Source organism: Chionomys nivalis, chromosome 12 (genome assembly GCF_950005125.1).
Source record: "Chionomys nivalis chromosome 12, mChiNiv1.1, whole genome shotgun sequence".
Classification (NCBI taxonomy): Eukaryota; Metazoa; Chordata; class Mammalia; order Rodentia; family Cricetidae; genus Chionomys; species Chionomys nivalis.
In genome coordinates, this window is record NC_080097.1 from 48,271,422 (window position 1) to 48,297,418 (window position 25,997).

Consider the following 25,997-nt stretch of genomic DNA (forward strand, 5'->3'; position numbering starts at 1 on the left):
GCTGGAGTTACAGGTCATTGTGAGCCACCTGATAAGTGCTGGAGTCGAACTCCGGTGCTCTATGAGAGCAGTACTGGCCCTCAACTGCTGAGCCAACTCTTCAGCCCAAGAAGCTACAATGTGATGCCAGTAATTAGTATAATAAAGAATTATTTAGTAGACCATTTCAAATGGGTAACGCTTAGCTTAGCACCTGAATAACAAGAAAGAACCAGGCGTGAAAAGCGTGAAAACCACGTTCTAGGTGGATTGTGCACACTGTCTGTCTCAGAAACAGTAATGACCTTGATAAACAAGCTGCCTGGGCACAGGGCAGAGTGAGCAAAGAAGAGGCCAAATGCTGTAAGGCAGTGTATGCATACCACAGTAAGGGATTAAATGTGTTCTGTGTGTAGTGGAGCCCACTATGGGTGGGATTTTAAGTAGGGGTGTGACATTATTTGAGATACAGGTGAAAACTACCATGGCTGCCCTTGAGAACTGCTGTTAAGGTCTGGTTCCTAAGTCCTGTACTTTCCTCCTCACTGCCCCGCCCAGGAGCTCTAGCAGACACTGCACTTGTAGAAAGCGCCTGGCTCCAACCACACACGAAAACATTCAGTCTTCCATCATGATTGTGATCAAATTTTAGGTATTTGGCAAATCATTATTTTGAAGAAGTTTTTTTAATGCATATTTTGCTGAGCTTTGTCATTATCTTTAAATCATGAGTTGAAATTTCCTGTGTTTATTGAAATGGTCATAGTTAACTTGTTAATATGGTAAACCACATTGAGGGGTTTGGAATGTTAAACCATCTTATACTCATTGTATTAGTCAGGATTGCAGGGACCTTTTGTATCACTGGGCTCAGCATGTCAGTTTATCATTTCCTAATATTTTATTAAGGCTCTCTGTACATGTTCCCAAGGGACACTAACACATGGATTGCTTTGCCCTTAATGTATTTGACTTGGTGTTACAGTGATACTAGCCCTGTCTGTTGAGTTGAAAAATGCTTGCTTGCCTTCTGTTTTCTGAAATAGCTTATATGAATTGCCATTATTTCTAACTTAAATGCTTGGGAGAATTCACTGTGAAACCAAAAAGCTGAACAATAAAAAGAATTGATAAGTTTTATTTAATCAAAGCCTCTTCTTCTAAAAGCATGATTGAATAGCAGCAGCAAGGTCATATTACAAATGGATGTGTGTTCAGATAGGTGTGAGTTCTAGCCTGATTTTGTGATGTGTCCTCCAGTGGAGTGTAGAAAGGTCAGTGCTGAGCTTAACTCAAGAGCCTCTTGCATGCAATTCAAACTCCGACACTTGTGAAACATACTGCTAAATTACTGAAGGGTTTTGTTTTGTCTTTCAAGCCTCAATTTTCTTTTGTTGTGAGATGGAAATACTAACATTGACAGCCAAATGAAGAAACAGACACTAACAGTATACACAGTGTTATGGCTGTTGGTGTATTCTCATTAGTTATTGTCATTCATATGTGCTTAATCCTTAATAGTGTTCCTTTTTCAGAAAACAAACGAATTATGTCTTAAGAAAAGTCTAAAATATTTTTTATTCTTTCAGTAGAAGTATAAATTCCAATTTAATCTTCTGATTCTTGATGACTGTGGAAATCAAAAATGGGTATAGCCAAATTATTTTCATGCTCTCTTTAAGGAAAATGCAATCATACTATTGTTGCGTGCGCTCTGTAGTTTATGTCTAGCTAGTTCCTGTTACCAGTGTTAGTTAGTTTTATGAGCAATCAAAATGCAGACACAGTAAATGATAGTCATTGTTACTGTGAAGGGTTAATTTTATGACATTCTAAGGATATGCTGTATGTTATGTAATTGAACCAAAACAACAAACTAAACAATCATTAGTGCACTTTTTGCCTGAAAACTTCCTCTTCTTAAGTTTTTATTTATTTATTTATTTATTTATTTATTTATTTATTTATTATGTATACAATATTCTGTCTGTGTGTATGTCTGCAGGCCAGAAGAGGGCACCAGACGTCATTACAGATGGTTGTGAGCCACCATGTGGCCGCTGGGAACTGAACTCAGAACCCTTGGAAGAGCAGGCAATGCTCTTAACCACTGAGCCATCTCTCCAGCCCCCCTCTTTTTAAGTTTTTAATAGAATTTTACCAATCTACAAAGCAAGTGTCCATTATGAGAAATGAAAGATAGTTTCATGGTTCTCAAGAAATTATTAGGCATTTTGAGCTACAAAGAGAATAATTTCATGTCAGATGAGAACCCTGAGGCTTCATAAACTCACTTGCCTTTGGCATAGAGAAAAATGATTATTTTAAGTATCTGAGAGTTATAAAGCAGACTCAGCCATGCATCACAAGTTTAAACTTTGTACAGTATAGATTTATTTCAGTCTGTGTGAGTGTTTGCTTCCATCCATGTATGTGCACATGCATGCCTGGTGCCTTTGGTCAGAAGAGAGAGTTATATCCTCTGGAACTGGAGCCGCAGTAAATAGTGTGAGCTGCCATGTGGGTGCTGGAAACTCAACCCGGGTCCTCTGCAATAACAGCAAGTACTCTTAACTGTCTTCTTTGATACATCAGTGAACCACAAAGTTACAAACAACAGCTCTGGAGATGAAACTCCATATTGATCTAGAACTGTGGCTTAACAGAAGTGAACACAGCACAACTCACTCATTATACCTTTTTTCTTCCACTTGTCTCAATAGCTGTGTAGTGTGATTTTTTTGCTTTTTACTTTTTATTTCTTTATTTTTTCAATGTTTGATATTTGCCTCTACATTTTTCAAATACCTTCAGGTTTTCATTTGATGTTTAAATAAATGCCCCACAACATAGGTAAGTTGGTTTTACAGTTACTTAAACATAGGAAAATTACAAGCAGAATAACAAGACCGAGATAGAATCCAATGACCCAGAACTCCTGGTTCAATGTTGTTGAAATGGTATTTGCAGATCATTGTTCATCTGCTTCCTCACTAGTTATTATGTAACAACCATGTTCCAGGAACTATCTTGACCAAGAGGAACATGGCCATACATGTTTTCTACCTTCCTGAAGCTTCTGCGTAGCAAGGATCATTATAAATAACCATCCAAACGCAAAGCTGCACTCCAGTGAATACTGTATGAGAACTTAGAATGTGGAGTGTTGACCTTGTCAGATTGACAGGAAATGATGAAGTCCAGGTCTGAGGGCTAGGTATCACATAAAGAAAGGAACTGTCAAGGCTAGACAAGGGGGGGGCATCTTGTGCAGAACACCCACCACTGCAGGAGAGGACATGCGAACTGCAAGAGACTTGAGGAAGAGCAGGAGCTGACGTAGAGATCACAGTGTAGTGGATTCTGACCACCCACGGCTGAGAAAGGGTGTTTATTTTGATAAGGTCCCTGTGTCATGTAGGCATGTTCAAGTCTTAGTGGCTTCTGCTTTATTTTACCAATTGCTCCCTAGTTCGCCTAGACGGTTCACAAAACTAAGCAGTTAGGGAACTGCTAACTCCATTCACAAGCATCAGATTAACTCCTTCGGGGAGGTCTATCCCTTTAGGGAATAAAGGAATTCGCCAAGCTTTGGCCTAGGTTTTATTAGTGCATTGAATTACCAAAGCAGCTACTCTAGAAAGACATGAAGAGAGAGTGAAATGATACCCCTTGCTTCTTCCGGAGTGTAAATACTTTCTTTTGCTATAGCCCTTGTATATGGCATTTGTTTCTAGACTGTCATTCCCACACTGTCCTAACGGACAGAAGTCTGGTAGCTTGTAAAGTTTTGTTTAGCTCAGTGCTTGTCCTATTGGGTTAGAGGTGTGGACATCGTTTTCTCTGTTCTGCAGAGAAAGCCAGCTGAGGCAGATTGATTTGTACGTAGTCCCATTTCAACACCACTCCTCATTTCCCAACCACCACAATGAAGAATCGACATCAAAGTCTGTTGTCTGGAATATGGGAAATTGATGGGATTCTAGTGACATGGGAACTCTGCTAATAATTTGAGACAGATGACAGCTACCTTGCCTTTAACGAAATGAAGGTAAATGGGCAGTTAGAGGTATTCTCAGTGAAAACAGAAGTTGGCATGTGCAGAAGTAGAGGTTGGGTAAAATGTCTCTAGTGACACATTATTTTAGTATTCGTTAAACTCACCTTACCTACAGTGGGGCATTTAAACACAAAATGAAAAGCCTGAAGGTACTTTGAAAGATACAGAAGTAAGTATCAAACACAAAATTATACTACCTAGCTACTGAGGTAGGTAGAAGGAAAAAGGGGGATAATAATTGAGTTGTGCTGCTTTCACTTCTGTTAAGCCACAGTTTTATATCAACATGGAATTTCATCTCCTGAGCCTCTGAAGTGACTCCTTTCTAATCTTAGAAACTCCTCTTCCTGCCTTTGTGTAAGACAGTATTGTTCATCTTCACATATGAGTTCAAATTACCCAGAGATGGTCTTTGCTTTCTTTTCTTTTCTATGGTCTAGCACATGTGTGGTTTTAGTGCAAACACCATCTGCATGCCTGACCATGAAGTGGGTTTTTTTTTGTTGTTATTGTTTTTCCTCAAAGCCTTCATTAGGCTGCTCCTGTGTGTTACCTCATCACAGTCACTGCACTTGAGTCTCCTATGAGGGACAGCCATGCCATGCCCGGAATGTATGTTCAGAGCTTCAGCCTTCAGCAGCATCAGGAGCCTGGCTGGAGTTAGAGAGCCCCTCTTCCTGCTCAGTTTTGGTGTGCCTGTCTTGAAAAGATCCTTTATCTTTTGGATCTACCCTTTACTTCTTTAGAGCTCACAAGCAGTTCAAAGAAACATATGGCAAAGGATGCCATTTCTCTCATTGTCGTTTCCTGCTCCTTTCTCCACCCCTAGGTTCCTGTTGAATCAGTGCTGTGAACTCCAAGGCAACATGCCATAGATGTGAAGGGGGTGTTACTGTCCCACTCTTTCTGAATTTTGTTGTCCTGGAAGTACTGAGGCTTGAACCTAGGACCTGGTGAATGCTAGGAATGCGTTCTATCTCTGAGCTGCCTCCAATGGGAAATTCTTACTAATACTTGGAATGAGCTCTGCCAGCTTGTGACATTTGCTTAAAAAAAAATCCTTAAATAGGTATTCATTCATTTTCAATTGGAAAATTCAAAAGGTGCCTAAAGGTAGACTATTGAGGTCTCTTTACTACTATCTCTCAGTTCTCCTCCCTAAGAAACATAGGATTACTGGTTTCTTCTAAACATTTCTACAATTATTTGATGTGTGTATAGAAACAAGGCTATGTATGGGCAATTTTCCTTACCTCTTCTTCCTCTGCAACTGACAAAAATACTTTGTCCTTTCTTGTTCTTCTCAATTGAAATCTATTTCATAATGGCATGTAAGGACTTTAATTTTCATGGCTGTATTGTGTGGTTATCCTGTAAGTTGTTTCTCTAGCCACCTTATGGTACCAATGTAGATTATTTCTGATCTTTTATTCTTATAAATAGTGCTGCAAGGAATAACCTTAACTGAAGTCACCTTGCCTTGTGTTCCTGGATTAATCTCCAGAACTGGAATTGCTAGGTGGAAGGTTATCGGCATTATCATTTTGGTCCCACCGCCTTTTTTTTTTTGTAATAACTCTGAAGGGGTTATTTGTTGTTACCATTGTATATTCCTAGACCCTGGTGTGTACTCTGGGCTGTCTTTTAGGTGAACTAGCTTTGTCACCATTGGATTTTGTTTGATGACTTTTCTAGCAATGCCTAGGCAACAGAAAATAAACCAGGGATATGAGAAAAGAGAAAAAATGGCTTTCTTTCACAGTGTAGGAGAGATAAATATCTCCTCCATTCTGCTTCAAACATTTAGAACTAAACTAACATATTTATTTAGAGAAAAAGCACACAAATTTTATTTGATAATTTGTTTTCCATGGGAACCCTCCCAAGAAGAATGAGGGCCCCAAGAAGCAATTAGTATCAAAGCTGGTTTAGACAATTACAAAGCTTTCAGTCGGGTGGTTAATCTTGGGAGAGTGACTAAGCAGATAAGGTTAGTTGAACAGGGTTTGTTTATGTAGATTTCTTCCATCCTGGACTCCTGATAAGAATGTCTTCCTTCCTCCGGTACAGGGAGGGCACCTTTCTCATGGGAGTTCTATCTCCTGCTTTCATGAAAGTGCCCTTCTTGAAGTGCTGCCTTCAGAGTGCTTTTAACTAAAATAACTCACATGAAAAAGCCAGTGTGTTTGGTATGGCAGCATTTTTCTAGGGACAGGACAATATAAAGCATTAGTTTCCTTTCCTGTGACAAATCAGAGTGTTAGCTAAGCTCGGTGGTCTACAGTGGTAGGTGTGTGGTGTCTGGAGATGCTGAGGGATGCTGTTACTTGCCTGTGGGGACAGGTGCAAAAGATCTTGTTTATATCAAAACCCAAAGCACTGATATATATGTAGTCTCAAAATTGTAGATACTGTGTAGGTTAAACAGTGTGCATCTACAGGATTGATTCAACTATACCCCCAAAGAAAAAATTGTTGAGAATATAGGAGCCCAGGAAAGTGGCTCAGTTGGTAAAGTGCTTGCCACACAAGCATGAGGATCTGAGTTGGATTCCCAGCACGCACATGGACATTCAGGAATGGTGGTGCCCACCTCATTCCAGCCCTGAGAAGGTGGAGAGAGACTACCCCTAGAGCTTGCTGGCTAGCCAGTCAGTCCTAGTCAGTGAGAGACTGCCTCAAAACGATAAGGACGAGAGCGATCGAGGAAGACACCCACAGCCAATAACTGACCTCTCCTGTACTCACACTTGCACGTTCAAAAAAAATAGTTGTCACAATTTAGTTTGAAGGAAGCCAGCTTTTGTGGGTGCAGAAGTTCTTTGGCCCTATCTTGGTCCTTAGATTTGTGTTTTGTGGTAGTTGTTATTACGCACAAAAAAATATAAGACAAAATCGAGAAAGCAGTTATTTAGCTGCATTAATACAAGAGCAGAGAAGGTCTTAAATGGAACAGTAGCATTGGAAGAACCTTCAATGAAGTATAATTGGCAACATTTGGTTTAGCAATGTGTGGTATGTGCAGTTCATCATATAAAGAGTAAGCTTTCCCAGCTGCGAATTTCAGTTTAAAATAATGACCCGTCATTATTCCCTTAAAAGCAGTATTTGTGAGTCTACCACAAGTTCGTATGAGTGTAAAATGAAGCATTTTCACAGTCTTTCATAGAGGGTTTTCTAGTCTCTCTCTTTTCTCCCAGTTTTTGAGACAGGGTTTCTCTGTGTATCTTTTGCTGGCCTGGAACTTGCTTTCTAGACCTAGCTGGCCTGGAACTCACAGAGATCCACCTGTCTCTGCCTCCCAAGTGCTGGGATTAAAGGCATGCGCTGCCACACCCAGTGTCTAGTCCACTTTTTGAAGTAAATTTAGTAAGATATAATTCATCTACTTAAGGTAAATTCACTTATGTTTAAAATTTTGTAACACCATCATCCAAAATCCACAGAAGATACTCCTTTTAGATTCTTTTCCTTCTTTTTGAAAGACTGGTTCTGTAGCCGTAGGTAGCCTAGGATTCATAGTATCCTCCTACCCCAGCCAGGAGGCTGAGATATTGTTGTGAGTCACGGTTGCCTCTTGAAAGATACTTTGTTTTCTCTTTTGTTTTAAAGTCTCTTCTGTGATGATTATACCTCTGCTTACTCTCTTATCTCCCCTTCTCCTCCTTACACGATCCTGTCCCACATTCGTGTCCTTTTATTTTGTGAGCACTGACTTTAACCACCATGTCTGTGTGTCCAAGGGAAGAACTATCCAGTGGAGCCTGGTGGGCTCACCTTTGGGTCACAACTGAAAACAGTGACTGCTCCTCCCTCAGAATCCATCAGTATTTAGTAGTTTAGTAAGGATGGTTAGGGCCCCATGAGCTCCTTCCTGATCCATACTTGGCTGTTGACAGGTTCAGTGTTGTGTAGACCTGGTAGATATTTTTAAGCATTGTATAAAATAGGTGTTTTCACATTTTTATTTATAGATAAACACAAATAAGTAATAAAGACCGGGGTACATATTTAGTATATTTATTGTGCTCGTTAGAAATAATGTAAAGAATTTAACATCGATTTGAATCTGGAAATTATCCCAAAAATGAAAGAGTTCTTGTGGAGTTAGAGAGATAATGGCACAGTGGTGAGGAACACTTAGCTGCTCAGTCAAGAGGACCAGAGTGTGGTTCTTAGCGCCCACATTAGTGGTCTTACAACCTCCTTTAAGTCCAGGTCCCAGGGAATCTGAAACCCCCTTCTGGACTTTTTAGGTACTCACAGACAGGCACACCCATACATATAAATGAAAACAATAAAAACAAATCTCTAAAGAACTCTTTCCATCTATAATTTATAGCACAAAGATTTTTTGAGATCTGGTGTTGTATCTAGTTGCATACAATAAATAAAAACACTATATTTGTATGGTGTTAGCTTATACTTGTTATAAAATTCTGGGCTCCTTGATTTTATCAGGAGATAACTGAAGGAAATAATTCAGAGTAAGGGTCTGTAATCCATGAAAACTATAGCAGATAAAGACAAGATAAATTGTTACTATTTTGAAATAAATATATGCTCCTTTTGGGATTGAAGGTCATGGAGGGAGGAACATAGAAAGTAGGGATACTTAGCTCTGAACTCATTTTTTTTTAAAATGGGTATTTAGAATAACCAAGTATCCCCTGTGGTGGTTGAATGAGAATAGCCCATAGACTCAAATATTTGAATGCTTGATCTCCAGTTAGTGAAACTGTTTGGGAAGGATTAGGAGGATTGACTTTGTTGGAGGAAGTGTGTCACTTTGAGGTTTCAAAAGTTCATGACAGGTCCAGTTAGCCCCTCTCTCTGCCTGGCCATTTTTGTTCAACATGTACAACTCCAGTGCCATGCCTGCCTGTCTGCTGCTGTGCTTCCCAACATGATGGTCATGGACTCTATTACCCTCTGGAATGGTGAACCCAAAATTAAATGCTTTCTTTTATAAGTTGCCTTGATGATGGAGTTCCTTCACATCTATAGAAAAGTAACTAAGACACTCCCCATCTCAGCTACATAAACGTGGAAGCTGAATACTAACTCTGTAGGAAGTAGAGTCAGCCCTCTATGGGGTGCTGGGCTATGAATGGGATAAAGTTTGGGGTAGCTCTCAGGAACACTCCTAATTTTGTAGTTATTGTGATTCTTTATATCAAGTTATCTTTGCCAAGCTGTTTTCTTCCCTGTCTCTTTTTCTGTTTTTAAATGGGGGCTTGTATCGCCTAGACTGGTCCTGAATTTTTGATTCTTGTCTCAGCCTTCTAAATACTGCAATTACAGGTGTGTGCTGTCCCGCCTGGCTAGCTCATCTTTTCCCTTGCAGTATGTGGAGAGCTCAATTCCCTGGTTCTCTGCCTTCTGTACTCACCAATGCCTATGGATGCTGTGGCTCATCTAGGAAGGCTCTGTGTGTACTTTATCAGATTTTTTTGTTTTCCTTATAAACTGAGATGATTGGAAAATATGGTTCTCTCATTAGCATCAGTTAACCCAAGATGTTGTAATTTACCCTATTGTAGCTTAATGAATTCACTTTCTTTAATTTTGTAATTATTTCTGTGATTAAGCATTAGGAAACTGCTGGATTGAGGGGATGCAAAAAGAAGGGGACATTTGGATCTTCCAGTTGTCCAGGGTGATAAGCTTTGCTCTGGTAATAGTCACTTTATTCTGCCTGTGAAGACTTCAAGTGAGTGAGTGAGCAATAGGTAGGGATTGATTCCCCGAAACTATTATATTGTCCTGTTGGAATATTCCACATGTATGCCAAGCAGAAATAGATTCTGTTTTACGTCAGAGGAGAGTCTCTTTTCAAAGATCAGCCACTAGTAAAGTTACCAATCACAGTGGCAGGGATTCTGCCCTCATGGTTTTCAGTTTTTCTCTTGTAGGGCTGCCCTCATGGTTTTCAGTTTTTCTATTGTAGGGAACTCTGGGGACAGTTACGGGTTAAACGGCATGAAGCTGTTTTGTTTCTAAATTCTAGTTTAGTGTTCTAGCTACCCCAGGGGCCTCTGATCTTAACATAATTTGATTCTAAGTGTAGGGTAGATGTGGATTATAAATCGCTGGTCCTGGGAACATACACTGTTCATCTTTCAAAAACAAAACTCATTTATTTCTATAATGTATAGTTAATACATGCTTTTAATTGCCTGAAAAATGGTCAGTTGCATATTTTAAATTTTAATATTAGAGTCCTTGTGCTTTCCAAGTTAGAAATTTAAGACTATCTTATGTGAATGAGACTTGAAAATAGGTATTTTTACTGGGCAGTGGTGGTGCATGCCTTTAATCCCAGCAGGTCCATCTCTGTGAGTTGGAGGTGAGCCTGGTCTACAGAGTTGAGTTCCAGGACAGCCAAGGCTGCACAGAGAAACCCTGTCTTGAAACACCCCGCCCTCCCCCCCAAAGAAAGAAAATAGGCATTTTCTTTCATGTCTTCACAAAACAAATATTTGTTTACTGCTCGTCAAGCCAGCACACAGTTAAGGAATGAGCCTGCAACAACTGATAGGAAACAGACCTTGCTGTTAAGCTCCTGTTTTAGTGTAGAAGAGGGTTACATGTCGCATGCTGTAACAGCAGATAGAAGAGCACTGTAACGGGCATTGGCTGTCATTCTGGTTGGCAGGGAGCTGCTGTATTTCAGAAGGACCAGAAGAGCTGATTGGCTAGAGCAGGTATTTACTATGAAAGATGGGAAGTAGAGGTTAGAGACTAGTTTGGGATCATTTAAGGCATCTGGCCCAATATCTGATAAGCATTTCTTTGAAGTGTTTGTATCTTACGTGCTATCAAATTTGCCTTTAATGATGAGTTTTGTTAAGTATTCAGCTTTGAATTATTGATATTGTAGCATAGGCACACACACACAATCACACCTATGTATCATGCATTTTAGTGCTCATATTTGAATCCAGGGCCTTGAGCATGCTAGGTAAACACACAATGACTAAACTACATCATCAGACCCTTGAGAGGTATTTTTGATAATACTAGGCTCAACTTTCCTTTATACCCAGGCAACATTATATGTCACCTAAGATACATGACATTGGGTTACTGTATAGTTTTCATTGTCTTTTAAACCATAGTTTCCAAGTAAAGGGAGCAGTTTAAAAATCCTGGACTTGCCGGGCGGTGGTGGCGCACGCCTTTAATCCCAGCACTTGGGAGGCAGAGGCAGGCGGATCTCTGTGAGTTCGAGACCAGCCTGGTCTACAAGAGCTAGTTCCAGGACAGGCTCCAAAACCACAGAGAAACCCTGTCTCGAAAAACCAAAAAAAAAAAAAAAAAAAAAAAAAAAATCCTGGACTTGACTGGGCGTGGTGGCACACACCTTTAGTTTCAGAATTCGGGAGGCAGAGACAGGCGGATATCTGTGAGTTTGAGGACAGCCTAGTCTACATGGTCTACAAAATGAGTTCCAGGACAGCCAGAGTTGTTACATGGAGAAACCTTGTCTCAAAGAAAAAAAAGGTCTTGGACCCCCTCCTACCTCAACTTTGAGCTCAGTGGGTCCTAGGTTAACTGGGATTTTCTCCTGTAAAAGGTGTTCATGTGTTTCTGATGCACAGCTGCTCTAGCCTGACATGGAGAGAATATTCTGCATGCTGTCACCAACTTTTACAGTAATTCAGTAAGAATGGAATGGGGTCATGTGTATCTTAACAGTACCAAGCTCATGGAATTGAGACACCCTGAGATCTCCATAGAAGGAACTTGAATGTATATTATAGACAGTAGCTGCTCCATACATGGATTTTGAATATATGTGTACCTGACAACAAAGCAGAGCATATAGCTACAGATCTTTTAGAAACAATGAAGTCACAAAGAAGTGACCTCTCTGGTGATGATGTTGTGAAGGTGCTGATGGATTCTGTCAATATATTAGCTCTATATGTCCAGGGAGAGGTGCAGGCTCGGACTAGAGGTATATGTTCCTTGAAGTCACAACATAGTTGAGTTTCCAGATACATGCTATTAATAATAATAGGCAAACCATAAAGCATGCAATGTAATTTCTAATGACCAAACTAGCCACGTTTTAAGGTAATCAAGACCAATAATCTCTGTAGTATTATTAGACTGTCATAGAGATTGTGACAGGCATGTGGCAATTCTGGGACTCTTCTGATTGTGTGTATCGATACACCTGGGGATTATCATGAGTTACAGTGATTATAATGAGTTACGGTGGCCTAGGGACTCCGTGCCAGGAGCCATATAGATGAGGATGCTTTCCTTTCTTCTTTCTGTTAATAAACATGTGCCTTTTATGTTCCAAGTACTGCTTTAAGAGCAGGTGTAGCTACTAGGTACCAGTAGTGACACAAAGAACAGGCAGTTATATGTACTTGGTATGCGATTAGAAGAAAAGCAAATATGTGATTGTTTTGCTTTTTAAAATAAAAATGGAGTTTAGAGAAGAAAGCTGAAAAAAGTGTAATTGTACCCTGGGTGTTTGCTCAAAAACAGTGCAAACAAACTATACATTATCTAAAAAATACACAAAAAGACTCATGGTGTGCACAGTATCTAAAGTGAGTTTCTAGGACCTGGGAACCTGGTTCCCTGACGCTGCTGCTGAGAACCAGCTCTCAGCAGGTCAGGACCTGAAGAGGAGCTGCAGAGTCAGCGGCTAATCACACAACTGTCTCACACACAGATTCCTCTCCAGCATGTCAGGGTCTCTTTTATTTTTCCCTTACCTCCTGATGTTTTTCTTCTACATACAGCTGCATACACACACACAGGAGACTTTTCTGAGGGCCAAAGCTTAGTTCTTTATTTTATTTTTCTTTCTGTTGCTTGTTCTACTCTGTTCTTTCTCTGGTTTCTACCCTGGTGTTTCCTTCTTCCCTGCTCTTCTCCTTCTATATCTTTCCTGATGTTTTCTTTTTATCACTTCCCTGATGTATTTCTTCTAAATCTTTCCTTTCTTATTTTTTTCCCAAACAGCTTATGTACTCCAGCAAAATTTGAAAAAATAATAAATATAAAATATAAAAATTACAATATGGTTATATTCTATTTTTCTCCAAGTGAATGATTATAGTGAATACAAGAAAAAAACAGCTTGTTTCTTATTTCCCTTACATGATTAAACATTTTACATATTAATTTGTGAAAAATAAATTATTTCCAAAGACCCACATAAAACCATGTCTAAGCAACTTGTTATAGATTAACAGAGTGTAAGCAAGCAAGGTGTTTTTCTCAGTTAGTTCTTTTACCGGCAGGCTGCATTTTGTTGTTACAAAGAAAGGATCAATCGTTTTATTATTTATCTCTAAAAGTAATATTATAAAAAATTTGAAATAATCACAAATCTAAACTTTGTATATATAAAACAATCAGTTATTTCTACTTTTAATCCTCAAGGTGCACACCCAATTATCAACAGGTTCTTTTTTCAGGAAGCTGGGGGCAGAAATGGGTACAAGAATTTATTATCCCCTTTGATCACCAACCCATCTTTAGCAAGAAAGGCGCGTCAGCTACTAATAACTGGGCTGCCTTTGTTCTTGTTCTTAACCTCAGTGAATCCCTCGATCAACTATTAAAAGTGTGCCTTTCTTAACTTTAAATTGTTCCCCAAGATTTTCTACATCAAAGCCATTAACAAAAACATCTTAGTCTAACTTTACTAACAATCTACGTATCATTAATCTGCTCCAGCAGCAATGCCTGGAAAAAGTCAATCACTGTTTTCTTAGTCTCTAGTGAGGGATTAGAAATCCCCTAGAGTTTTCATACAACTCATAGATTTTTGAGGGACATGGTGACCTCGAGGGCAATAAACAGCGATATGCTCAATAACAGCATAAAGTCCTCGGGACATTTAGTCCTTGGGGCTCTGCCTCTCCAAGCCTCACCCAGTGTGAGTAAGCTGTCCGCCAGGTCATATTCCGTGAGTTCCAAACTATTTGCTCTTCCATTGACATGGCCTTCAACGTTGCCCTCATTACTCTTCAGAAGTCTTGTGTTGGGTCTGAGGAGCCATGTTCCTTAGGGAAGCTCTACCACCATACTGAAAAAAAAGGTCCTGCAAGGATAAATGAGATAGGAATGCCCAGCTTGGAAGCTGCAAATGTTATGCTGATATTTTAAAAGTTGTGTGTGGGGGGGGCGAAGGACAGCAATGTAATCAGTGTCTGTCAAGCCAGGTGAGTTGAAGTGAGAAGAAATAACCTTAGAATCTAGAAAAGCAAGATCTTTATCAGTAAATCTCTCCACGAAGTTTTCCCAGCACTGGGAATGTAGAAGCAGCAGGGATATCTGCAGGGCTATAAGATCTTGACAGGTAGGGTGTGTAATAATTCTTACAGAGTAAAAAATCTCCATGGTATGTGATACGCCTGTTTAATCATGAATGCTGAACATGCTCAGTGCATCACATTGAAGTATTTGCTCCAGAGAAACAATACAGAAATGATAATGGCATCATTAACCCTACAGTTTGAAGATGAAGCCTGTAATTCTGTAAGAAAAGCTGATTGACCTTGGGCAGCTAGTGTCTTAATGTTCCTCAGGTGATTGTGAACTTCAATAAATTGGTTCACATAAAGCCTTCGCCCAGTGAATCTGGCTGAGAGAATAGCCATTAAATTTATAGTCTGAAACTACCTGGAGGAATTATTTGAGAAATTAGTATTAGTATTTTATATCTTTTTGGTGGTTGTGGTAAGAAGGCACACAGGGTCTCAGGCTAGTCCGGAACTCACTTTGTGACTCAGGCAGGTCTTCCCAGGTGCTGGGATGGATGGCATGAGCCACTCTGGACAATCTAGTCTTCTTCTCCTTCTCTTCCTCCCTCTTTTTCTTTCTTCCTTCTTTTTTTTAACCCTTTGGAGCTGAGGACCAAACCGAAGGCCTTGCACTTAGTAGGCAAGCACTCCACCACTGAGCTAAATCCCCAGCCTCCAAGCCCTAATATTCTAACTATGATGCATTTTAAATTTCTGTATGTGTGAATCTGTCTTCTCACATGTCACCAACCATTCTTCACCCCACATTTACCATCTGCCTCTCAGATAGATGCTAAATATAGAAGGCAGTATTTATCTGGAACTATTCAAAGGAAAAATGTTTGACGTGAGTGAAACACCTCTGATTAATGTCCTAAAGCATAAGATTTTAATTGTTTTGTCTTTAACAAAAAAGTTAATTCAGGCTGGGGTTGTGCTGTGGTGGAGTGGGGCCTAGCATGTTTGAGCCCCAGGTTCTGTCCTAAACTCTGTCTTTAGCTTCTTATTGGCTAACTCTCACATCTTGATTTAACCCATTTCTATTAATCTGTGTATCACCACGAGGTTGTAGCTTACTGGAAAGATTCAGCATGTCTGTTTCTGGGGGCTCCATGGCAGTTCTCTCACTCTGTTTTCTTTCTCCCAGAATTCAGTTTTGTCTTCTCCGCCTACCTAAGTTCCGCCCTATCAGCTAGGCCAAGGCAGTTTAAAGAAACTTATCCAATGAAAGCAACACACACAGAAGGAACTCCTGCACCAGGCCCAGGGTAGGAGGGTGCTGTGGTGTCTGCTTGTTAACTGCCCAAACTGCGTGTTGGGTGCATTAAGCAGTTAGTTCCAGATTCTGTGTTTGCAAATTTCCATAATTTTTTTCTTCATCTCTGTCTCTGTATGTTTGTGTGTGTTTGTGTGTTTGTGTGTATGTGAGCAGGTGTGAAGGCCAGAGGTGAGTGTCAAGTGTCTTCCTCATTTGCTCTCCCCTTATTTTTTGAAGACAGGTCTTCACTGAACCTGGAGCTCACTGATTAGCTAGCCTGGCTGGCCAGTGGGCCCCAGAGGTCCTCCCATCTCCACTTCTCCAGAGCACCTCTGTGCCCGGCCGGTTTTAACTAATTAATTTTTTATTTTTATTGGCAAATTATTTTTGCTTTGCTTTTAATTAATTTGTTGTTTTATTTTTAACATGTGTGCTGGGAATCCAGCTGTTCTTCATGCTTATGTGGCAAGCACTTTACCCTGAGCTGCCTCCACAGCTCCATTCTTTGTTTTATTGAGACAGGATCTCTCTATGGAGCTCTTAACTGACCTGGCACTTTTGGGTAAACCAGGCTGGCCTTGAATTTGCAGTGATCTCTGTCTCTACTTCCTGGGTGCTAGGATTAAAGTCCTGTACCACCATTCTGGCTTAGGTTTTTTGTTTTGTTGTTGTTGTTGTTGTTATTTGTTTATTTATTACTACGTGTCTATTGGTGCATGGTGAAGGGAGGGTGGCAGTCTCCTCTGTCTGTCACAGTGTAGGTGAAAGTCAGAGGACTACATTCTGGTGTTGGTTCTCCTTTACTTTTTTGTGGGTTTGGAGCACTAAACTCAGCTCACCAAGCTAGCACAGCAAATGTCTTTACCAGTTGAGCCATCTTGCTGGCCCACGCTATAGCCTAGGCTAGTCTCTTAACTCATTTTCTCCTGCCTCAGCCTCCAGCATATCCTGCTGACCTTTTTAAGTTTGCAATTAAAAAAGAAAATTTGTCAGATATATAGTTAAAAAAATCAACAGGAAACTCAATAGTATTTACCCCTGGGCAGAAATACTGAGAGCTATCAGATCGGTTTTTGTTTGGGCACTGTTATTATTTGCTATAGCAAGCTATTGAAGACCTGTTTCTGGCCTTTGTTAAAATGTGTAGAAGGTCTAGCATCTTCTAAATTTTGTCATTAGATATGTTGCTGTGTTATTGTTTACCATTATCTTTTTCTGCCTGGAGTATATATTTTTATATATAAAGTAAGAAGAAATTTTGTTACTTTTGCTGAGAAATGCAATCAGCAGTATTTCCAAAAGTAGATTTTCTTTGTACTTTACACTTATTTTAAAGACAGGTATTTGTTTTTTAATCAGAAAGAAAGTTAGCTATGGCAGTAACTTCATTAACACTGTAGTTTAGAGTATGTGGCTGCACAGAGTTTCTGACTTTACTGTGCATCCACCAGGTGCGTCAGTCATAGGTATCTTGCTTAAAATAATTAAATAATGATGGGTATTTTGGGTATTTCAATGTGAGTCATGTCAACATTTTTACTAATTGACTTCTGATTTGTATCTTAATTTGCAATTTATGGAATTAGTTGTTTCCATCTACAAATTAAGGTTTGAAATGCCGATAAATTTAGTCTTTGGTCTTTGATTCCTAAACCATGGATAGATGTAGGAGAGGGAGAAAGAGAGGGAGAGACAGTGAATATTGATTTGAATCAGAATATTGATTTGCTAGCCTTACTCTGTCACTCATGTGTGCTGTGTTAGTCATCTGAGTCAGAATAATATTTATCTCTCTTTAAGTTGGTAGTATAGCTACTACCAGTGCTAGTTTCTGAAGTGCTTTATCACTTCCTCTTAAAAACTGAAAACAGCCAGGCGATGGTGGCGCACGCCTTTAATCCCAGCACTCGGGAGGCAGAGGCAGGCGGATCTCTGTGAGTTCGAGACCAGCCTGGTCTACAAGAGCTAGTTCCAGGACAGGCTCCAAAGCTACAGAGAAACCCTGTCTCGAAAAACCAAAAAAAAAAAAAAAAAAAAAAAAAACAAAAAACAAAAAACCTGAAAACATTCTCCAGTATACTTGTGGTAGTTGAGACTCGGAGAAATTGAGTCCACCTAGCAGCAAGATAAGCATTACACTTAGCAGTCTACCCCAGAGCCCACCTGCAGCTAAGCTGTGCTGGGGCATGCTGTGTTATAAGAGTCTTCCTAAGTGCCTGGTACCATGGAAAAGACGGCTAGAAGCTGGGGAGTGGAGCTCAGAGGGAGAGTGCCGCCCTGGCATGGGTGAGGGCCAAGGCTTACTCTCCAGTTAAGGGTTTGTTGAATGCCATTAGAGTGTGTGCATCTCATTGCAAGTTTATTTAGATCCACTTTTGTGGGTGGTTCCCGATAGCAAGTTAAATTCGGTGTTTTTTTTATTGCTCTCCCCCCAAGGAAATCATTTGGAAAACTATTAACGTCATTTTTCTGTGTTTTTTGTTTTTTAAGTTTTGCTCCAATTCGAAATTCCAAAATAATTTTGGAAAAAAAGTTTAGTATATATTAACTCTTAATACTCCAAAGTTGCATAATTAAACTTTTTAGTCAATGCTGAGTTACATAACTGTTTCTCAATTTCTGTCTTTATTCCACAGAATGGTAAATAAGGCTGGCCGTCTCTGGAAAGGCCACTGATCTGCCTCATGTAAAGTATGCTCAGTTCCTTCCCAGTGGTGTAAGTATCCTTCTCGGCTCTAATGTTAGCTGGTTAGGACTGTGACTCAGATCTGATGACAAATGCTTTCAGAATTCAAAGAATTCATTTAAATGGCATTTATTCCTTTATGTGTGGGGCCGTCCTTCAATTGCTTTGGCTTGTGTGTGGAGGTCAGGACAGGTTGGTGGAAGGTAGTACTCTCTTCCATGTGGGATCAAACGCAGGCTTAACGGCAAGTATTTTTACCCTCTGAGCCATCTTGCCAGCCCAAGGTGAAAGAAATTCATAGGAAACTATTCAAATGGTGTATGTCTTTGACATCAAGGTAAACAAGTGTAATCATATGGTGAGGAATGAGGTTTCAGACCTGTGAGGTTTTTGTTTTTTCTTTTTTACCATTTTTACTTTGAACATTGTATTTTGACATTATTTTCCACTTAAACATAAAGTTTTCGTATTTACTAATTATTTTCTTAAAAATTATTTTATTTTAATTATGTACATGTGTGGGCATGCACTAGTGAGTGCAAGTGCCCAAGGAGGCCAGAGGCTTCAGAACTGGAGTTACGAGTGATTGTTAGCTGTTCCGTGTAAGTGTTAGGGACCAAGCTCAGGTCTTCTACAAGAACAGTAAGTGCACTTAACTGCTGGGCCTCCTCTCCAGCCCTGTCATTATTTTTAACTGTTTAATAGCCTAGAAGCTGGTGAGGTAGGTGGTTACGTGTTGGCAAAAGCTCCAGTTATAATCTTAGAAATAAGCAGAATATAAAAAGCATGCTCTCTTAATGCTTGATTTGCGTGCAAACTCCTAAGGACCCTGTAGCCATTTCTCTTTCCCTACTGCAGATGGTAACGTAGTTCTGCCTCTTAGCTAATGTAGTCGCTAGCTGTTCTTTGGAGTCAAGGCAGAGAGATACAAATGGAGATAGTAGTGTTGTGTCAAGAATGTTTTTGTGCTGGAATATGAACTGTAACCACTAGTTCATATAAAATAGGCCTTAGAATAAAAGTATTCCGGGAATTTCAGAAATTAGAGAAGATGAAGGGCTATTAGCTCATTAAGTGCATCTTTAGCGTCTAGTGCAGAGTGCCTTGAGCCTAAGTAATTTCTAAAATTTGGTGGAGTCTGTTTCACTTAAATTTCTTCTGTTTTGGTTGACAGTTCTACAATCTAATAAGTAGACATTAAGATTGGTTTTCTTTATTACTTAGGTTTCTCTTTGAAGCCCCTCCATCTCCCAACACACACATACATTGATTCTGTGATTTAGTGCAAAGTCTCTGGAGGAGATCCAGATGACAGAACTGTCGCCTGAGTTTCTGCTGAGTAGCTGTGTCCTAGGAAAGGCGCTTTATCTTTGGGACTTTGCCCTCCCCATCCACCCTTGCCTGCCTGCTGCTTTCTTTGTCTTTTTCTGTTCCTTTTCTTTTTCTTCCCCACCCTTGTTTTTGGAGACTGGAGTCTCACTATGTCTAAAATAGCCTGGAACTTGCTGTATGCCTCAGATTGACCTTAAACTCAACAAAAAAAATTCGGTCGTCCTCCTGAGTGCTGGGATTGTAGGTGTATACCACCACATCTGGCTCTTTGACATCAAATGAAAATAAAGAGATGATCAAAATATAGGTTCACAAATCACACAATTCATTGGCACACAAAGAAAAGCCTCCGCTTGGTTCACAGTTCTTTTTTGGGGGGGCGGGGGGGAGAGTCAAGACAGGGTTTCTCTTTCTCTGTGTAACAGTCCTAGCTGTCCTGGAACTAGTTCTTATAGACCAGGCTGGCCTCAAACTCAGAGATCCGCCTGCCTCTGCCTCCCGAGTGCTGGGATTAAAGGCAATCACCATTGCCTGGCCCTATTTTGTGTTTTGAGACAGGGTCTTGTGTAGCCCAGACAACCCTCAAAACTTGCTACATGGCCAAGGATAACCCTGAACTCCTAGTCTCCCTGCCTCAGCCTCCTAAAGTTTCTGAGGAGTGGGTCAGTAACATGAACAAAACTCAGAGGACTGTACTTAATGTACAGTTTTGGTACATCTTAACCACACAGTGAGTTCCTAAATTTTTGAAGCTTAGGTGTTCAGTTAGTGCAGTACTGGTTTCTGTGGGAAGTAAAGCTTACGACCCAGGTGTACCTTTAGGGGAGTGACAACGTCTGTTGATACCGTAGAAATCTGCAAGATCACGAAGAGGACACATGGAGGTCCCCTTGATTGACTGCTGAATGCTTAGCCCCAAACAGAACATCTGTGCCATCCCGTCCAAGGCCTTGCAAGGCCCAGAACGTTGAAGAGAGGAAGCAGAAGGACTGTGGGACCCACAGGACAGAGGAGTGCAGTGGGAATGCTCCTTTCTGTGACATGAATGCAGTAGCCAGCGCATTGTATACACATTATTGTCACAATTTTTAAAAGAATTCATTCAATTAAAATAGAAAGCAAAATTAAGGAATGTATTGCCAAATGAAAGCAGCAATAAGATTTTTTTTCCTGTGGGATTTTTTCATTTGTTTTCTTTTGTTTCTTTTTCAGCACTTGCTGCTGGAGGGCAGTGCTGATAGCAGCAGGTGAAGTTGCACTGCTTTCCAGTTGTCAAACTTAAATGTTTTCAAGGCTAGTAGTTCTAGTCAGCAACTTTCTAGAGGGTCTGGGGAGCTGTAATGTGACATTTCTAAAAGAAGGGAGAGTTCTCAAGTGAATGGGTGTTGACTCCAGATTCTCATGTACAGGACTCTGATGAGAGTTAATATTCTCTGGCCTGTACTCTCAGTACTTGGGACACAAAGGCTGAAGGAGCGTGTGTTCAAGTCCAGCCTGAGCTACATAGCAAGACTCTGTCTCAGACACATCAAAACAACAAAGTACTTTATCATACAAGAGTAAAAGGAGGAGCTTCATGAGCTGCATCCTCAGATGATGGACATCAACTCTGCTGTATCTTATAAACGTATTTGTTATGTGTGGCAGTGTTTGCAATTGTTTTAAAGCTGCATAACAGATTATCCTCCAAACTGCACAAAATGGAACTCAATCGGTGCTAATTTAAAAGAACACTAAGCTTGATTGACACACTGGAATGGAATATAATTATACATTTCACAAAATCTTTTTATTATGAAAGGGACATTTACAGGTGGTCTATAGTCATAGGCTGTTCTTAGGCTTTAGTCGGTTTACTTAATAATTTGAACTAAAGAATCATTTTACACTGCAATGAGGCTCAGTTCACTGTAAAACATTATTTCTTACTTACTCTTACATGTTATTTTTTTTTTTTTGAAGCCACGTATTTGATAGAGGTAATAATGAAGAGAGGGAGCAATGTATATAAATAGTAAGTAGGGCCTGGAATGTCTGAATCATCCTACAGTGACCACATAAAGCGAAATGGGTTCTGCCTAGTCATTCTGGACAAGATAAAAACAGCAGAAATGGCCAGGCTGTGGTGGGGCACACCTTTAATCCCAGCACTCGAGAGGCAGAGGCAAGTGGATCTCTGAATTCGAGGCCAGCCTGGTCTACAAGAGCTAGTTTCCAGGACAGGCTCCAAAGCTACAGAGAAACCCTGTCTCAAAAAACAAAAAACTAACAGCAACAATAAAAAAACCCAGCAGAAATAATCTGAAACAAAACTTTGTTTGTCTAAAAGTTAACTATTGATGCTTTGCAATTCATTTCATTTTTGCCCCTGTGATTTCAGTGCTAATCAATCGTTTCTTAATGCTTTAGCTAAACTCTTCTGTTGTCTGTCTTTGGAATATCACTTATAAAGGTATATCCCAAGCCTGTGGCTTGTCTAGAAAGGTTTTAGGTATTAATGAAAAATATGGTCTAAATATCTCAAGATGTACTGTGGTCTTACACTATCATTTTAGGAACTGAGCTTTAAGTCCTGAACTGAATTGTTCTTTTCAAGTTTAATCTTTGTCTATCCTATTCTAGTGTCAAAATTTTTAAATTATTTTCAGTTAGTGTTAGCTGGAGCCTACATTCAAATTAGTAATTTAAAGCAAAACTGCCCCTTATCCTGTAAGTGATCTTTGTGCATCAGAAAAGTAATTTAATTCCTCATTGTCATCTTTTGTCATGTGAGGATCGCTGGCATTCTGGTCCTAGATGACCTTTAAAGGTCATTTGCTGCTGTTATTTTATGAAACTGCTTACACTAGGTAGATTATGAGAAGTACAAGTGGAATATAGCATAGTATATTCCATCATGTGTATTGATGCGCATTGGCATCTTATTCTCAATGTCCACAAGAACTTCTAATCATTTGTGTGTGCTTGTGTTTTCTTGTTATGTGTGTGATATGATCCTATTCAGGATGCTGTTGTCCTCCTCTAAGTCACTCTTTGAATCCTGGCAACTGTGACCTCTGCGTTAGCTCCCTTGGCAGTTGGGGCTGTTCTTGGTACAAATTATAGATATCCATTTAAACACAATGAAGTGTAAAGGGAAATTGATTGTTTCACCAGATGAAAGAAGAGCAGAATTGTAAGAAGCTTAATATTATAGGGCAACAATGGGATGCTGCAGGGCTTTCCCTTGTTCTCTGCATTTTTTGGTTATCTGCTTTATTCTTCCATCAGCTCCTGCTTCGCAAAAGTATTCCTATGATTTAGCACAGTTGCACTAACTATCCATCTTACCATAGGCTTAGTAGACTGTTTTGAAGAGAGCCCAGTTTCTATTCCTGTGATTGTCTGTTCACCAGAAGTTGATTTCTGTGAAGAGCTGACCCAAGAACATGTGCTTAGGAATGATTAGGTGTTCTGGGTAATCAAGGTAATAGGTGGGCCCTATTGCTCCCCTTATGATGGATGATACCGGAATAAAAGTGATTTTCTGTTGTTAATGGATCCTAAATGGTGTAAAGTATTTCAGATACTGTGAATTCTTTGCTCATAGATAGTGTTGTGTCATATAGAAGGAGGCTTGAAGAACTGTACATGACTTGTGATCTACACTGACTGAACAGGATAGGAAAATATGGTTAACTTTCCTGCATCTAGATAAAATAGTTCTTAAAGTTAGACATCTAAGGGAAGAACAGTTTGTGAAATACTTTGATTAGATGAAGACTGAAGGTACCAAAGCAGGGCTTTTATTTTAAAGGGAAAGTACTTATGAAGATGAAAAAGTAATTATGAGGGGAAACTAGAATTTGCCAAGCCAGTAAATTCAGGGGTAAATTATTTTGATTTGGCAACTATTTAAAAAAAAAAAAAAATGGAGCCAGAGAGGTGGCTCTGTGGCTCAGAGCGAAAACTGCTCTTAAAGAGTGCTTGAATTTTATTTTAAGATAGGTCTCACTAAGTTACAGGGTGGCCTTGAACTTAGTCTGCTGCCCACGTGGGCTGTGAAAGTTGTTATCTTTGTGCCACCAGGCTGGCCTGAGACTTTCTGAAAGGTACAAAGGTCTCCTAAGCCCCGGTTTCCTTAACAATTCATACTGTAACATTAAAACAAAACAAATAAGTCGTATCTACCACAGAGACTTGCTGTGAGGATTACGTGAGGTTATACTGTATGAAATTCCTGCCCAATTTCTTAATTCAATTGGATTTTTCTACAGTACTGTCCAGGGGTTGAAGAAATAGTAAGCTCTCCACAAGGCTTAGGCGACTGTCTAGAGCACATTTGTCTAAAATGGATAAGAAAATGTCTTGAGGGCTGGAGAGATGGCTCAGTGGTTAAGAGCATTGCCTGCTCTTCCAAAGGTCCTGAGTTCAATTCCTGGCAACCACATGGTGGCTCACAACCATCTGTAATGAGGTCTGGTGCCCTCTTCTGGCCTTCAGGCATACACACAGAAAGAATATTATATACATAATAAATAAATATTTTTAAAAAATGTCTTGACCTCTGTTTCTCTTAGTAATTATTTCAAGGTTATTCCATGCCACATATATCTGTGACTAGAAAATACAGATTAGAATAGGGATGGTTATCATTTTCGAAAAATATTTCAAAAAATACTGAATTCAAAAATCAGATTTTAGGGTCAGAGAGAGATGGTCAGCAGTTGTGAGCACTTGATGTTTGCAGAAGACCTGGGTTGGTTTTTCAGTCCCCACATGATAGCTTACAAAACTTTTTGTAACTCCAGCTCCAGGACATTCATTGCCCTCTTCTGGCTGCTCCTATTACTGCATACATGTGGTGCCCATACATACATGCAGACTGACACTCAATACAGAATAATAGACAAATACATAAATCTTTTTAAAAGTCAGCTATTATTTAAAAAGTAATTCAAAGAGAGAATGTTTTTATGATGTAGCTAATATCTTAAAATACCAAGTTTCTCTCTAAGAACACATTTTCTAGTGTTCTACAGTGTCTTATGCTAGATTAGGTGGAAACATGTAGAACCAATTTTCAAGACATGAATAGCTCCAGTTGGCTGTACATATGAGGGATTGATTCAGAGAGCATGTCACAGAGATGAGAAGCTCACGAGACTGCTAAGCTAAGAAGTAGAAGCAGTGCTTGGTGTGTTGTTATATTTGTATAACCCAGTATTTGTATAGTCACTAGCATTTTCTTAGACTAAGCCAAGCGAAACAGTTTTCACTGAATGACCTAACAGTTCTTTGTCAGTTTTGCTGATATTTGGAAAAGCAAGATAACACAGACTTTTCCACCAATTTCCCATTAATATGCTAATATGCATCAATATATTTTGAAATTGAAAAAAAAAAAACTGTACATTACCACATAGTCTAAGCTTGATGCACTATGTGTTGTAGGAGGCTGCTTGTTTGTTCCCAGCTGCTCAGCCCCAAAATAATTACAAAGAAACTCTATTCATTAGATCACTGCTTGGCCTATTAGCTCTAATATCTTATTGGCTAGCTCATCTTAATTTAACCCATTTCTATTAATCGGTGTATTGACACGTGGTTGTGGCTTACTGGCAAGTTTCCATCCGGTGTCTGTCTCTGGCAGGGCTATATGATTTCTCCTTGACTCTGCCTTCTTTCTCCCAGCATTCAGTTTAGTCCCATCCCCCCTCCTCCCCCCCCCCCCCCGCAACCTCGCCTAGCTCTATTCTGCTAAACCACTGGCCAAAACAGCTTCTTTATTTATTAACTAATAAAAGCAACACATATACAGAAGGACCTCCCACACCAACTATACGTACTTTACCTGATGAATTGGCTTTTTTTTTTTTTTTTTTTTTTGATTTTCGAGACAGGGTTTCTCTGTAGCGAATTGGCATTTTAACATAATAAACGTTTTGTTTCCAAATTGTAGTTGGTTACCAAAACTGAAAAACATAATTTTATTCCATTATAAATTAGTTTTTATTTTATAACCAATACACTCCTACTAAACTCAGAATTTGTACCTATCCAAACCACAACAAAAAAAAAAAGTCTATTAGGACTCATGTCTTTTTCTTTTCTTTCTTTCTTTGTTGTCGTGTTTGTGTGTGTGTGTTATTAATACGTGTATGAAGGCATGTGGAGGCCAGAAGTGGACATTAGGTGTCTTCAGCAGTTGCTCTCTACCTTATTTTGAGACAGGGACTCTCACTAAAACCACAGCTCATTGACTAGCTTGACTGGCTGGTGGTCAGCAAGCCCCAAAGATCTGATCTCTACCTCTCCAATGCTAGAACTGTCATGTGCTGCTGCTCTCAGCTTTTGCGTTGGTGCATAAGGCTGAACTTAGTCACTACTGCTTACACAACAAGCATGCCACTTGACTGAGCC

General features: G+C 39.7%; 1 protein-coding gene across 10 annotated transcripts in view; it reads left to right on the top strand.

The window, feature by feature from the left end:
* Hmbox1 (homeobox containing 1) overlaps positions 1 to 25,997 on the top strand; it is a 132,951-nt gene that overhangs the window by 22,272 nt on the left and 84,682 nt on the right. For all 10 annotated transcript variants that reach the window (XM_057785656.1, XM_057785661.1, XM_057785664.1 and 7 more), the window contains exon 2: positions 18,214 to 18,293. In XM_057785656.1, coding sequence (XP_057641639.1) covers positions 18,271 to 18,293 — 23 coding nt within the window. In that variant the 5' untranslated portion in view covers positions 18,214 to 18,270. The remainder of the gene's footprint in view (positions 1 to 18,213; positions 18,294 to 25,997) is intronic.